At 43.2% G+C, this 16,672-nt stretch overlaps 1 protein-coding gene across 2 annotated transcripts in view; it reads left to right on the top strand.

The window, feature by feature from the left end:
- Positions 1-8,631, top strand: part of LOC115184522 (collagen alpha-1(VI) chain) — a 43,842-nt gene extending 35,211 nt beyond the window's left edge. For both annotated transcript variants that reach the window (XM_029745374.1, XM_029745381.1), the window contains 11 exons: positions 869-931; positions 1,086-1,151; positions 1,333-1,368; positions 1,930-1,966; positions 5,737-5,745; positions 6,262-6,395; positions 6,481-6,587; positions 6,690-6,876; positions 7,076-7,247; positions 7,345-7,374; positions 7,542-8,631. In XM_029745374.1, coding sequence (XP_029601234.1) covers positions 869-931; positions 1,086-1,151; positions 1,333-1,368; positions 1,930-1,966; positions 5,737-5,745; positions 6,262-6,395; positions 6,481-6,587; positions 6,690-6,876; positions 7,076-7,247; positions 7,345-7,374; positions 7,542-8,149 — 1,449 coding nt within the window. In that variant the 3' untranslated portion in view covers positions 8,150-8,631. The remainder of the gene's footprint in view (positions 1-868; positions 932-1,085; positions 1,152-1,332; positions 1,369-1,929; positions 1,967-5,736; positions 5,746-6,261; positions 6,396-6,480; positions 6,588-6,689; positions 6,877-7,075; positions 7,248-7,344; positions 7,375-7,541) is intronic.
- Positions 8,632-16,672: the final 8,041 nt, after the last annotated feature.

Raw genomic sequence — 16,672 nt, 5'->3', positions numbered from 1 at the left:
AGACAAAACGGAAAACAACTACCCATAACCCTAAAGGAAAAACAGGCTGCCTAAGTATGGCTTCCAATCAGAGACAACGAAAGACACCTGCCTCTGATTGGAAACCATACCCGGCCAAACATGAAAACCAACACATAGAAAATGATAACTAGAACAAACCCACATAGAAACAGAAAAACCAAAATACCTACATAACAACCCCACCCCCCCCCCCCCCCCCCCCTCCTGCCACGCCCTGACCACTCTACTATGGCAAATGACCTCTTTCACTGGTCAGGACGTGACACTAACCATGTGTATGTGACCAATCAAATTTTATACGATTTGGATACAAGAGAAATTTGGAAGTTTTTGTTCTGGACTTCACTCCACTTATGGGGAGACACATAACCCACTTACTTGTCACCTATCCACAAACAGTACACTGTCTGTAATACACAGTCATCCTCAGGCATGTGTTGCAGACTTACAGTTATTATTTCAGAGTTTAAAAAACAGATGGTTAGCAGTGAGAAGTTGCTGAGAACTTCTTGAGAACTTCCACTGAAATTCTCAGGAAAGAAATGAAAGGAAAGGAAAGGAAATGAGAGAGTAAAAACAAAACCCACAGCATGACAACAGATGCCTCTTACAAAGGGAAAATTCACTTCAGCTGGTTTCCACTATAATTACATACATCAATCGCTTTAGATTGTTTTTTCATAATGTGATTATTGATGAGCTGGGACTTTCCTGAGAATTTTTGTGGAAGTTCTCAAGAAGTTCTCAGCAACTTCTAACCATCTCTCTCTCTCTGTCTCTCTCTCTGTCTCTCTCTCTGTCTCTCTCTCTCTCTCTCTCGCGCTCTCTCTCTCTGTCTCTCTCATAGGGCATCAGGGGATTCCCAGGGCTGAAGGGTGATGTCGGCCTGCCAGGTGATCGCGGTGATGATGTAAGTTGACCTTAGATTAAAGAGTTCAGCACTGTCCACTGCCACCAAAGGGCCAAACCAGGTACATTGTAATCTCCGTATGGTATAAATTGCCTAGCCTAGCATAGCTTATACCTGTTTTCTCAGTCATACGCCTTCCATATTGATTCCACAGAACGACCAGCCAGGTCGGGGAGGCCTCCAGGGGCCAAAAGGATACCCTGGTCTCACAGGAGAGAATGTAAGTTCCACAACAACATTGAGTTCACATTAAATATTATGGAACCACAGCTCTGAATACATAGTTAACATATTTTTCTACTTTTATTATGACCAATGCTGTATGAATATGTTAAGTAGTACCTACTAAGTACCAACGAAAATCTGCTATCTGACTCATGGCTTCCTGTCCTTCCCTTCAGGGATCACCAGGCCCAGTGGGCCATCCGGGGGCAGACGTGAGTAACTCTTAAATAATGGAGCAATTGTGGGTGATGGGAAGGAGCCAAATTCCAACACACTTTTCATCACTGTGTGTATGTAATGGGGGAGTGCAGGAATAAGAGTTGAGGAAGGTTGGGGCTTGGAGCTTGTAGGGATGGGAGAGTGTACGGTGGGCTGGTTTGATGAGGTTGGTCAGAGGTAAAAAAGTGACCTATCTGTTCCTCAGTCACAGTGTGTGTGTATTAAACTTTGTCATCGTGATTTGTGTCAAAAGGGTCAGCAGTCAATACTGCTTACACTGAATGACAACTGTGTATATTTCACTCCTGTACATAACAGTCACAGACACACACACGCATGTATGCACGCACACACACACACGCATGTACGCACGCACGCGCGCACACACACACGCATGTACGTACGCACGCACACACACACACACACACACACACACACACACACACGCATGCATGCACGCACGCACGCACACACACACACACACACACATACATGGAAATGGACAGTCTCAAGATCCTAAATCTCCCTGTAATGCATTTATCTTCCTGTCTCAGGAATGTGAGATCCTGGAGGTCATTCAGAAACTCTGCTGTAAGTATATTGAGTGCTCAAAGTTCTCTAGATGAACATACTGCTGTGCCGAACATGTTCCTTTAGTGAAACAAAAGTTTACTCAACATAGATTTAGAAGACGTATCAGTGAGCTTGAACACAGTCCCAACCTCTACTGTTAAAAATGTACCCTGCACTGTCTCCTCTGAAGGCTAAAGGACGACTAATACACAGTTTATCTTCCTAGCTAAACAGTTCATTTGAAGCAGCATTTATCCTGGGTTGAGTTTGAGACAAACTTTGTGAAAGAGATGCAAGTGTACACACACACAATCACTTAAACACACATGCAGGCAGGAAGGCACGCACACACACTCGAACACACTCACTTAGGCATACATATGCAGGCACACACACACACTCAGGGACACACAAAATTGTGGAGGCAGTTGTGGATGTAATGTAGCTATAATAACTCTGTATTTCAGTGTTTGTTGTGTATGTTTGGAATGCAAGTGTTTTTACAGATTATTTTTGTAAACTCTTAAGACAGCAACACACCTACATCACACAATTAGCCAAATAGTACATTTTCTGCTCAAAACCACATTTTGTTCATTAAATAGCAACTCTACATTTCATAATGCAAAAAAAAAATGTCTCTACTGTACATACACTAACTCTATCAAAACACGGCAAACCCGACTCAATACAGTATCTAATCATTCTGTGAAAACACTAGCACATGTTTTCTATCCAAGAGGAACGTGTAGTCAATCATAACACAATGACTTTCAAAATACTAACAGTTGATGGCATTACAAAAACTGCATTACTCTTGATGTTTCAGTTCTACCTGCAAACATTAGACAATATGAAATCCATTGTTTTTTATAATTCAGTTTCCTTTTACTGTAAACCACTGAGTGTTGAATGTGTGCATTTTTGGCAACATACTATCTAAAAGTGAATGACTCAACTTTCATAGAATGTAAAGTAGAAAAAAATTGTAAGTGACAGAATTGCTGCAGTAAAAGCTTTATTAGCAACATGAAATGGTTGCCAGTGATCAACAAGAAATCCAACATACATGGCCTTTGGTTCCAAATGTGTAAAAATAAAACACAATTACAGTAAAAAAAATGCACAGAAGGGAAAAAACTGTCACGTCCTGACCATAGAAGCTGTTATTTTCTATGGTGGTCAGGGCCTGACAGATTTTTTTTCTAGTTTCTTTATTTCTATGATGGGCTTTTTTGGGATGATCCCCAATTAGAGGCAACTGGTCATCGTTGTCTCTAATTGGAGATCATACTTAAGTAGTTGTTTTTCCCACCTGGGTTTGTGGGAGATTGTTTTTGAGTTAGTGTATGTTGCACCTCTTCGTCACGGTTTGTTGTTTTTGTTCTTTAGTTTATTTATGTATCTTGCATAGTTTCACAGTTCAATAAAATTATGTGGAACGATACACACACTGCACTTTGGTCCGCTCCTTCATATGACAAACGTGACAAAAACACTAAAATTCAGTCCTGTTCTAATCTATATGATCATTAGCATTTGGCCACATGTTCTCGTCCACATCACCTCTTATGTCGTCTCTCGCTATGCACCTTGGATAGAAACGCTTGGCATGCCTTATCCACCCCTGGCAGTCTTCAGCTGAGATGTCTCTGCAGCCGGCATCTATTGCATCCAGGAGGGACATTTCAATTTGTAATTTTTTATTTAACCTTTATTTAACTAGGCAAGTCAGTTAAGAACAAATTCTTATTTACAATGACGGCCAACCAAAAGGCAAAAGGCCTCCTGCGGGGACGGGGGCTGGGACACATCATGACAAGAGAGACAACACAACACTACATAAAGAGAGCCCTAAGACAACGACATAGCAAGGCAGTAACACATGACAACACAGCATGGTAACAACAAAACATGACAACACAACATGGTAGCAGTGCAAAACATGGTACAAACGTTATTGGGCACAGACAACAGCACAAAGGGCAAGAAGGTAGAGACAACAATACATCACGCAAAGCAGCCTCAAATGTCAGTAAGAGTGTCCATGATTGAGTCTTTGAATGAAGAGATTGAGATAAAACTGTCCAGTTTGAGTGTTTGTTGCAGCTCGTTCCAGTCGCTAGCTGCAGCGAACTGAAAAGACGAGCGACACAGGGATGTGTGTGCTTTGGGGACCTTTAACAGAATGTGACTGGCAGAATCAGTGTTGTATGTGGAGGATGAGGGCTGCAGTAGGTATCTCAGATGGGGGGAGTGAGGCCTAAGAGGGTTTTATAAATAAGCATCAACCAGTGGGTCTTGCGACGGGTATACAGAGATGACCAGTTTACCGAGGAGTATAGAGTGCAGTGATGTGTCCTATAAGGAGCATTGGTGGCAAATCTGATGGCCGAATGGTAAAGCACATCTACCCACTCGAGAGCACCCTTACCTGCCGATCTATAAATGATGTCTCCATAATCTAGGATGGGTAGGATGGTCATCTGAATCAGGGTTAGTTTGGCAGCTGGGGTGAAAGATGAGTTCCCAGTTCCCCGTCCAGAGCTTCCGGCGACAGTTCCTCGTCCAGAGCGTTCAGCGACAGTTCCCCGTCCAGAACTTCCGGCGACAGTTCCCCGTCCAGTGCTTCCGGCAACGTCCTACAGTCCAGAGCCTGCAGAGACGGCCCACAGTCAGGAGCCTGCAGAGACGGCCCACAGTCCGGAGCCTGCAGAGACGGCCCACAGTCTGGAGCCTGCAGAGACGGCCCACAGTCCGGAACCGCCAGAGACGGCCCACAGTCCGGAACCGCCAGAGACGGCCCACAGTCCGGAACCTCCAGAGACGCTCCTCAGCCCTGAGTCTCCAGAGACGCTCCTCAGCCCTGAGTCTCCAGAGACGCTCCTCAGCCCTGAGTCTCCAGAGACGCACCTCAGCCCGAGGTCTCCAGCGACGCACCTCAGCCCGAGGTCTCCAGCGACGCACCTCAGCCCTAGGTCTCCAGCGACGCACCTCAGCCCAGAGCCTTCAGCAGTGGTCTACAGCCATGAGCCTTCAAGGGGGGTGGGCAGGTTAGAATGGGGACTAAATCCGGAGCCTGAGCCACCTCCGTAGTTGTAGGATTGGGGAGGGGGGGTGTAGCACGGGAGCCATCGGTGACGCTAGCCACCCTCCCTTCCCTCCCTTTAAGTTTGGGGTTATTTTTTGTGGGGGTTTTGTGTTTAGGTGCATCCGGGGTCTGCACCTTTGGGGGGGGGGGGTACTGTCACGTCCTGACCAGTAAAAGGGGTTGCTTGTTATTGTAGTTTGGTCAGGGCGTGGCAGGGGGTGTTTGTTTTGTGTGTTTCGGTGTTTTGGTGTATGTTCTATATTTGTGTTTATGTGTTTCTCTGGGTTTTCTATTTCTATTTCTATGTTGGGGTTTTAGAACGACCTCCAATTAGAGGCAGCTGGTTGTCGTTGTCTCTAATTGGAGGCCATATTTAAGTGGGTTAATTTTCTCTTGTGTTTGTGGGTGGTTGTTTCCGTGTATAGTCCGAGCACCTTACAGTACTGTTTTTCATCGTTTGTTTGTATGAGTATTTTTTCCTTTCTTTAATAAAAGATGAGCAATTTCACCGCTGCATATTGGTCCGATGATTTCTCCTCCTCAGACGACGAACTTTGTGACAAGACTTTGAAAATGCGACTACAGATTGGACAAAAGGATGTTAGCGATTGTAAAAAAAAACTGTAAATGATGGGGCTGGGATTAAGATATCAATCAGGGTGGATCTTGATTTAATGTCTTTGTTTTTCTCTTGTAGCATGCTGTGGTAAGTTCCTGGACCCATACAAAGTTTTAGCGCTTAACAGTTACACATGGCATTATTTTACATCCTTGTATGACCTTCAGTTTAAATTTTCAAGATTCAATTTCCCTCTGTATGCCAGTAAGAGACTCTGAGAGGCACCAAATTACATCCACAGCATGAATTGTAAAAAGTGACATAGATATACAGATGTACAATCTTAATTTGAGAATAATCCTGCAGCAACAGGGAATGTGAATTATTACGTGGATTATAGTTAACTGGGATTCTTCTGTAGGAGTTGATACATTTTTCATTAGGGCAAATCAAGTCTGACATTCTAAAGTGTAAATTACAAACTTTAGAAGCCTTTTTAAACCTCGAACACACTACAAGTTTGCATTTCCTGCTGTGCAGGACAATTTTCAGAAACAAAAGAGTGATCAAATTAAGATCCTTCATCTGTACTATTCATATGGTGTATGATGCTCAGAATATATCATGATATTATTATAATGATAATGTAACTGGCATTCACAGTGTGTGAGTGTGGTCCGGTGAAGCTACTCTTTGTACTGGACAGTTCAGAGAGCGTTGGGCTGCAGAACTTCACCCTGGAAAAAGAGTTTATAATTCGAATCATTAACAAGATGACCAAGTTCAGCAAAGACAAGGTGGGTGAACATTTGTCCTGGCTTCCCTCGGTGAGAGAGGGGCCTTAACTAAATGTTGTTTCTCTGTGTGTGTTCCTGTTTGCAGAAGGAGCTAGGATCGCGAGTGGGTGTAGTTCAGTACAGCCATGACGGCACCCGGGAGCTGGTATCTATGGAGGACCCCAAGATCACCACAGTAGCACAGCTCAAAAGGTCAGACCAGATAAGAGTCAAAAGTCCAAAGTACAGCAGTTACCTGATATCAGTTGACTGACTGACTGACTAACTGTTGTGTTTGATGTCCCATACTTGCAGCTCGGTGAGAAACATGCGCTGGATTGCCGGTGGTACGTACACGGGAGAGGCGCTGGATTTTGCCCGGCAGGCATTCGGCAGCTCCCAGCTGGACCGAAAGGTGGCCGTAGTCTTGACGGACGGACGGTCAGACACTCGCCGGGATGCCAAACCGCTGTCCTCCCTCTGCTCTGTGCCCAATATAAGGGTGAGGGATGGCAATGGGACTGGGCAATGGGATGGGGAGAGTGGGCATTGGGCTGAAGGACATGTATAGGTTGGGGGTGAAGAGATGATGTCAGGACTAAGGGTCCATTTCATTAGACATAAAGAGAACCATCTCTCTTTCCTCCAAATCCGCTATTTTGTGTCAAAGCCTCCGTATGTCCTCCATCTTGGCTCCTCAGGTGGTTGGCATTGGCATAGGTGACATCTTCAGACGGGCGTCCTACGCCACCATGCTGGAGGAGATCACCTGTCTGGGCACAGCCTCACCTGGACTCTACCTGAAGATTACAGACCACGTGCAACTGCTGGAGGACTCCTTCTTCAACAACGTTACTGGCTATATCTGCCAAGGTAGACTGTGTACAGACTAGCTCTAATTTACAATATCAGGAGCTAGCTACATGCTATGTTCCTATGCTCTCAACTAAGGTCTGGGTTGTGTTTACAGATAAGAAATGTCCTGATTACACCTGTCCAGGTAAGACTGCTCCTCTCCCTTGTTTTTATGGTCACAGTTTCCTATGCGTTACAATACGTTATTTATTTAGCATTCAGCCTAGTACTGCAATTTAAAGATTTAGTGGAATGTATGTACATGTATCTGATCCCCAACTGCTGTTCTAAAATAGTCCACTCTTCCTCCAGCCAACTTCCAGGAAGCTACAGACATAGTCTTCATGTTGGATGGCTCCTCCAGTGTGGGCCAGGCCAACTTCTACAGAGCCAGAGAGTTTGTTGAGAACATGGCCGCCAGGCTGCTGTCACAGGACCGGGGAGGGCTGCTCCGCCTGTCCGTCATGCAGTACAGCGATGGGCAGCAGCAGAGAGTGGAGGTGCCCTTCACTGCCAGGGTTGAGGATGTGCTAATGGGGCTAGCAGCTACGCTCTACATGGACGGGGCCACCGACTTACCGGCTGCCCTGGCCTTCCTGACCTCCACCCTCCAGAGGGAGGGCCGCTCTGCTATCCCCAGGAAAGTGGTGGTGTTCACGGACGGCAGGTCTGTGGCCTCTGCCCAGCCTGCTATCCCCGGAGCCGCTGCCGCCGCCCTGGCAGAGAACACACAGCTGCTGGCAGTCACTGTGGGCGAGGGCTTTGACGAGGCAGGCGTGTGCCAGCTGGTGACGGGACAGGCGAACGGGTTTGATTACCGCGTCGTGGATAGTCGTGTCCACCGAGTGGCTCTGTACAGTGACCTGGCCAGACAGGTGGTCATGCAGAGCCTGGCTAGAAAGCTCTCTAAAGTTCTCTGAAGCTCTCCAAAGCTCTCTGAAGTTCTCCGAAGCTCTCCGAAGCTCTCTAAAGCTCTCTGAAGCTCTGTAAAGCTATCTCAAGCTCTCTGAAGTTCTCTAAAGTTCTCTAAAGCTCTCTAAAGCGCTGTAAAGCTCTCTAAAGCTCTCTGAAGAACCGTAAAGCTCTCTGGAGCTCTGTAAAGCTCTCTGAAGCCCTGTAAAGCTCTCTGGAGCTCTGTAAAGCTCTCTGAAGCTCTCCGAAGCTTTGTAAAGCTCTCTGAAGCTCTCTAACGCTCTTAAAGACCTCCCTACTACTGAAATGTCTATGAATTGTCCGGTTGTGCCATGTATTAGGCCATTAAGAAATTAGATAGATATGTTGCACATTTTATACTTTTGTGTTTTCCTTCTGCCTTTGAGGGCCTCCTGCTTTTCTTGTGAAATAAAATGAATATGTTTGTCATAAGAAGCACTTGGGTTGATTAATAAACGTTACACTGTAAGTTTGGTGATAAGATGAACAGTTTTCTTTTGATCAAATTTGCTGGAGGTCTTGACAAATGAAATATTGGACAAACTAACTAGCTAATTCTGAATACAATACAATTTATTCTTTTCAAATATATGCAGGGCCATTTAGTGAAAGAATTACCCAGACATGCCAATAAAATGCACTAGAGGGCAGTGTTGATGGAGTGTTGAGAAAAGAGGGCTGAGTAGATGAGCTCTAACATACATTTGGAAAATACTGCTATTCTGTTCTACATAGTGATTAGTAATAGTTGTAGTAAATAGTTGTAGAAGGACCTTTCACAGATCGGTCCAAAAAGACACTAGGCTTCCCCTCGTACTCCGTACTTATCTGAGGGCGTTGGGCTACTGACCTCAGGATGTATCCAACTTCAGCACCATGGACAGAGTTAGAAAATCAGCTGTTTGAAATCCCAGATGCCAATCAGTAAACTCATTAATTCCCTCATGAAATAGCATGTATTTAGTATATCTGGCTCCAACTGTACTAAGAAGCAGGGATCATGAAAAAGTTGTATTGTATATAGCTATGTTTTGTTACTGTGAAAATTCATCTGTAATGAAAACAGGTATAATGATTTTAGTGACTGTAATGATCAGTGGGTTCCTCTATCTCAGAAAGCCACATCTGATTCTCACTGCTCTTCTTCTCTGTCTCCTCACTGCTCTTGTTCCTCAGCTCCTCACTGCTCTTCTCTGTCTCCTCACTGCTCTTGTTCCTCAGCTCCTCACTGCCCTTTTTCTGTCTCCTCACTGCTCTTGTTCCTCAGCTCCTCACTGCTCTTCTCTGTCTCCTCACTGCTCTTGTTCCTCAGCTCCTCACTGCTCTTCTCTGTCTCCTCACTGCTCTTGTTCCTCAGCTCCTCACTGCTCTTCTCTGTCTCCTCATTGCTCTTGTTCCTCAGCTCCTCTGCCACCCTATTTCCTGCTGAGAAGCAATTGACTCTCTTGGCTGTGGTCTCCAGAGAGATCACCTGGATCCTCTTCATGTCTTTCCTGCAGCGCAGCTCCTTCAGCTTCCTGTAGTAGACCCTGCAGTTGAAGCCCTCCATAAAGCCCAGGGTGATGTGTGTCTGAAGAGAGGACAGGCTGGGGTAGTACCACAAGCAGCTGGCACACTTATACAGCAGCTCCCCATTGAACTTCTCCAGGGCAGAGGAGGCTCTGAGAAAGCGGAAGTCCAGGTGGTCCGTGAACGACGGCTCCTTGGGCTCCACTGACCTACTGCCTCCCTTCCTCGCCGTGTGTCTGTAGGAGATGTCTGCTGGCTTCAGGGGAGGGCAGAGAGTGTGAGGTGTTTGGGAGCCAAGTATACTAGGGGGTTCTGCTGCTCTTAATGCCTGAGCGTGAGAAGGACTCCACTGGGTACCTGGTGTTAGAGAAGAAATAGGGTCCTGCTGTCACGCTATGGCAATCCTGATTCATATTTACTAAAGAATTATTAAAATACTTTAGTTTAATTTATTAGGATCCCCATTAGCTAGCTACTGCACATGTAGCAGCTATTTTTCCTGGGCTCCACATAAAACGTACAAATACATTACAAAGTACACAACAGAAATAGACAAGAACAACATAATATATTACATTCAATTCAAAATATTTGTTTACAAATAAAATAAGAGTTTTATATAGGAAAGACACCAAGAGACAACAAAAATACTATCTACACACTATTTATATATCCATATTCATTCTTATATACAGTATAGTTAAATTACAATATCTCTTTAGAAAGAGGAGGCACTTTGATACAAGATGTTTTCTATATCTGTTTTTTAAAGCTGAACTTGCTTTTTGCCTGAGTAACCTCTGGTGGCAGAGCATTCCACCATGACATGGCTCTATACAAGCATTTCGCTACACCCGCAATAACATCTGCTAAGTATGTGTATGTGACCAACACAATTTGATTTGATACATAACTGAGTGATGCATTAAATTTGTTTTTAGTTTGGATACTGTGAAGATACACCATAAAGGTGTGTATGGTGGGGTTTGTATGTCTGTTTGAAGTATATGAAAAAATATTATACAAGAGCTTAGCCATTTTCAACACATAAATGTTTCTTAAGAAGACTAGAAGAGAAGTAGTCAATTTCTCCTCAACCCTCAACCATGAAAGACTATCATGGTATACATCTGCAGAGTGGTATTGTATAATGGTATCCATCTGCAAAGTGGTATTGTATAATGGTATCCATCTGCATAGTGGTATTCTATCATAGTATCCATCTGCAGAGTGGTATTCTGTCATAGTATGCATCTGCAGAGTGGTATTCTATTATGCTATCCATCTGCAGAGTGGTATTCTATCATAGTATCCATCTGCAGAGTGGTATTCTGTCATGGTATCCATCTGCAGAGTGGTATTCTATCATGCTATCCATCTGCAGAGTGGTATTCTGTCATGGTATCCATCTGCATAGTGGTATTCTATCATAGTATCCATCTGCAGAGTGGTATTCTGTCATAGTATCCATCTGCATAGTGGTATTCTGTCATGGTATCCATCTGCAGAGTGGTATTCAATCATGATACCCATCTGCATAGTGGTATTCTTGAATCACAAACCTATAAATAGGCAACCAAGACACATCAGAAACATATTTGGCAAGATTACATTTTAGGACAGAAAATCAACCCTGTAATATCATTTTCTGACATTAAATTGTAATGTTGTGTAATCACACAACAGGATATATCCCATTATCTAACCCGGAAACACGGAAGAGAACATCAAATCAATTGTTGTTGATTTAACGCTGACAGCTTGGTCCACTTTCCAAGATTATTCAGGTTAAAATAGGACAGCCTGTTCACAACCCTATTGGTTTGGTGTGGAGGTTGTTTCAGACCCTAATCCACAGTCTAGAGTATAGATTATGGCTGTAGGCAGGAATCATGTACTGGTGACATCATTAAGAAGCAGTGGGCAGAGCGTTTTGTGTTAGAGGGACTGTCACACATTGTGACTCTTGTGAAGAAGCTACATAGCAGACAGACTAACAGAAACAGCACGGCAGATAGCACAGCATGGCAGCCTTTGTCTCGGTGAGTTCCTCTCTTCCAGGCATTTACACAACTTTGTTGACTCTCAATGCTTTGATACAAGCATTGTTTGCGAGTTGATCATTTGGGAGTGTGGTAGCAGATTGTTGAATTGTGCTAGGTAAAGAATGTATACCTTGTTTTATTGTTTCCATGGGTAATTTAAGGAATGTTTGATAGAAGAGGAAAATCATTTAGGGCTAGTCTTATAATTTTGCAATGTCTTTCTCTTTCCACAGAGACAACATATTACTGTAGGCTACTGTAACACTTTCTGAATGTATCATGTTATCCTTGCTTAATTTATGTATGACACAAATACTATGCATAGAACCAAAACATATAGTTATTATAAAAACACAAGTTATTGTCGCTAGTATTTTTATAAACTATGCAGAGAAAGAGTGAAACACTGTTCTCCATAGAAATGTCATAAGAACATTTGTGGGCAACATAATGTGATGATAGCCTTTAATCCAGTGTGCAACATACAATAGATTCAATTTACTTACTATGTTGTCCCACCTAGCTATCTTAAGATGAATGCACTATCTGTAAGTCGCTCTGGATAACAGAGTCTGCTAAATGATTAACTTGTCAAATAAATAAGGTTGTTCTGGTTTAGCAGTGGGGCTATGATGCGCTTGATGCTCTCCAGACTCTAGAGAGCTGTCCTGATATCCTATTGGTGGAGGGAAGTAATTGACAGTGGGCTAGGGCCAACATGTGTGTTATCACATCTGAATTTAGCCTTGTGTTCTTTATGGAGAGAGGCCTCTAGGGTCTTGGTTTACTTTTAACCAGGTCTACATGACTTTCATTATTACAGGGAGAAGCTTGGCCTGGTTTTAATTATTTGTTTATCATCCTCACCCACTTACTTTCCTCAACGTCCTTCTTTGAATCTCAGCATGTCTGTAACGCTGAATAGCTAACCCCTATGGCAGTGACTTTTACATTGACCTCTGCCCTTATTTACCTCTCTCTCAGTTGGCCACGTGTCACCACTGCAGCATATCTTCTAGACATGGCCTTGTCTACAGGGAGTCCATGGCGGCTCTATCCAGGAACGTCATGGCTCCCAGTTACACCAGGAGGCATAGTTCACAGGCTAGAACCCTGCCACTGCGAGCTAGGGGAAGACTCATCACCCAAAGGCCTGTCGGAGAGGCCAAGCCTCGTCCTAGAGCTCCAAGGTAAACATCTTACTCTATTACCTAGTAATATAGAGATGTTTGGGGTTAATGGCGCATATTTTGAATTGTTGAATTTAATAGAACTCATTTACAGTGTATCTTTAATATCACCGTTTTTTGTTGTTGTCCGCAATTAAAATGGCATCAAACCTTTAAACTCTCTCTTCACAGGCCCAATCCTCCAGAGTTCATTGCCATATCTTCCTCCAAGCTGGCCGGCGTGAAACATTTTGTATTTGTGCACCTAAGGAAGCTCTTTTCATTGGGTGACACCCAGAGGCGCAGAAAGAGTGGCCTGAAACTTTTCTCCTGAAGTATTGCAAATATAATTGGATGGTAAACATCAATGGGCTTGATGATCCACAAGGTGGCGCTCCAGTAATTCAGTAGGAAAAATAAGCGATGGAGGAGTCAGCAGGAAGATGCTCACTTGTCAAGACTAAGACATGCAGAGACTCAGACCTCCCTCACCTGAGAGAGATTGAAGTATGGTGACTTCTGGCAGTATGGTGACTGCAGACCAATACCTTTGGCAGGAGTCTATGGCGACCAGTAGCCATGTGGGTGAGATGGTTCTGGATGAAATGCAAGGCAATATTTTTGCAACACTTTTTAGCTTTCTATATATTTATTGTTCTGAGGTATGATGTGCAAAATCAGACATACTATTTTATTTAGTCACATGGTACAACACTTGTATCAGTATCAACTTTTAATGTGATTAGGTTTTTGAAATATAATTGAAAGTCTGTAGAGTCATATGATATCGTTGCCTCCAGCTCAGGCTAAGAAGGAGCCATTGCATATCCTGTTTAACAGTAAGTTGTATTGGATCAAGTGTGAGCTTAATGACTGTATTATTATTGTTGTCAAATCTTTAATGCAATGTTATAAACATGTACAGCAGTATAATATACTCGCTTGTTTAGATATAATATACAGAAACTAATCTAATAAATGCTTAAAAGCTATTTGGGTAAAAATACGTTTTAAATGTTTCAAGTTTTGTTTCAAATTATTACTGAACCTATTCAGACAGGAGGGGGAGCCATAGGACAGATGCTAAAACATTGGTACAGAGTCAATGTGCGGGGCCACAGGTTAGTCGAGGTAATTGAGTTAATATGTACATGTAGGTAGAGATAAAGTGATAATAAATAGAGAGTAGCAGCACCGCAAAAATGGGGGGGTCAATGCAAATAGGGGGGGTCAATGCAAATAGTCCAGGTAGCCATTTGATTAGCTGTTCAGGAGTCTTATGGCTTGGGGGTTGAAGCTGTTAAGAAGCCTTTTGGACCTAGGCTTGGCGCTCTGGCACCGCTTGCCGTGCAGTAGCAGAGAGAACAGTCTATGACTAGGGTGGCTGGACTTTTTTGCAATTTTTAGGGCCTTCCTCTGACACCGCCTGGTATAGAGGTCCTGGATGGAAGGAAGCTTGGCCTCAGTGATGTACTGGCCATACGCATTACCCTCTGTAGTGCCTTGCAGTCGGAGGCCGAGCAGTTGCCATACCAGGCGGTGATGCAACCAGTCAGGATGCTCTCGATGGTGCAGCTGTAGAACATTTTGAGGATCTGAAGGCCCATGGCAAATCTTTTCAGTCTCCTGAGGGGGAAATAGGCGTTTTCGTGCCCTCTTCACCACTGTCTTGGTGTGTTTAGACCATTATAGTTTGTTGGTGATATGGACACCAAGGAACTTGAAGCTCCCAACCTGCTCCACTACAACCCTGTTGATGAGAATGGGCCATGCTTGGCCCTCCTTTTCTTGTAGTCCACGATCATCTCCTTTGTCTTGATCACGTTGAGGGAGAGGTTGTTATTCTGGCACCACTCTGCCAAGTCTCTGTCCTCCTCCCTATAGGCTGTCTCATATAGGCTGTTAACATACATGTTAAACCAGGGATGGTCTTCTGAGCCATGGCTGGCAGTTTTTCTTGTTTTACTTGTCCAATAGTACTACATATCTTCATTTTTATATGTTCAGAAATTACATTTAAAATTATATGTATTTTTACTAAAATGTTAAATAATTGTTTTAACTAGGGTCAACAGGTGGCTTAAATATACATTTTGATCCAACTAAGGTCACCTTTGATGTTCAGAGAGCTAGCAGGTATTAAGTCACCTCCAACCCCTAGTGAGCGTTTCTAATGCCACAGCATCACTTCCAGTAACTGGCTATAGAAATAACCTGAGACCAAATTAAGGGGATTACAATGTTTACAGACTCTGCACCTTTGGTCCCTAGAGGGTTGCCCTCCAGCATGTGGGGACCAGTCTTATTAATCACACACACACACACTTGTATTGCCATCCTGATTGATCATTGGGAATGCATGCGGCGCAGACATCTACGTCTGACACGGTTTCCATATCAGTGGTTAATGTAATGACATTCTTTTTCCTTATCTGGTGCAATGGAATGGAACCCTGTATCACAATATCTAAACTACTCTGTTTATAATGTCCATGAGGGGATGATGATGATGATGAGGACTATGACAATGATGAGGATGATGAGGATGACGACAATGAGGATGACGATGATGATGATGGTGATGATGATGATCAACAGTAAACATGCATGTCTTTTCATGGGACTAAAAATGCTCAGATGACTTTTATATGTAGGCACATACCTTTTAACTTTCTTAGAACAGCTGTGTTTACTCTGAGGTGACACAGCAATTGATTGTTTATTTGTAAGCCACTATGAGCAGATATTTCATAACAGAGTTTTAAAAAAAAATGCTTTTCAATGAGTATTTCTCAAATACAAACCCTGTTTGACTATTCTAAAGAGATTCAAACATAAACCTTGGAAACAATAATGATCTTGAAATATTGAGGTAATCTGTCAGAATTATGCTGCCAACACAAACATCAGGGGGCAAACTCTACATGAATATGAATCATTTAATCTCTAATAAGCTCCTTACAGGCACCACATACATGTAGTTACTGATGACAGATTCCCACCATACGCACCTTGTTAGAGTGGCTTTAGGAAGCATACTTACAATAAATTCAATGACAATCTTGGAAAATCAAATCAAATCAAAGTTTATTAGTCAACAAGTGTAGACCTTACAGTGAAATGCTTATTTACAGGCTCTAACCAATAGTGCAAAAAAGGTATTAGGTGAACAATAGGTAGGTAAAGAAATAAAACAAAAGTAAAAAGACAGGCTATATACAGTAGCGAGGTTATAAAAGTAGCTAGGCTACATACAGACACCGGTTAGTCAGGCTGATTGAGGTAGTATGTACATGTAGATATGGTTAAAGTGACTATTACTTCTAATGTATATAAAGTGCTGTTCAGATTTTCAAAGGTGGGGTCAAGTGTCTCAGAAAACCAATAGGAGTTCACTATTTTGCTTACAGTCATATGAACTCATGGGCCAAAAGGCTTGACAGTAAAACCAGAGATAGGCTATATAGCTAAATCAATAGCCTTGGCATGGATTTGGTAAAACAATGCTTTTGACCAAACAAGAAGAGCATTTGTGGTTATTTGCTGGCATAATTCCATTAATCTGTTGGAAGTTCACAGATACAGCATCATACTTTTAGCGCAAAGTAATGACCAGACAATCAACACAACATTCTTGCTCTTTCACCAGCCCCTCCGGGATTGGCGTGTCGTACACGCCCATTTGTCTTTTCTACTCTTATCATTGGTCAAAGGAAACCGTCTGCTTGGATATGAAAGGAGAACATAAACTGTCAATCAAAATAGGGCGGGTTATGCTCTGTATGTA

Source organism: Salmo trutta, chromosome 3 (assembly GCF_901001165.1).
Source record: "Salmo trutta chromosome 3, fSalTru1.1, whole genome shotgun sequence".
Taxonomy (NCBI): domain Eukaryota; kingdom Metazoa; phylum Chordata; class Actinopteri; order Salmoniformes; family Salmonidae; genus Salmo; species Salmo trutta.
This window is presented reverse-complemented; position numbering and strand designations above follow the sequence as displayed.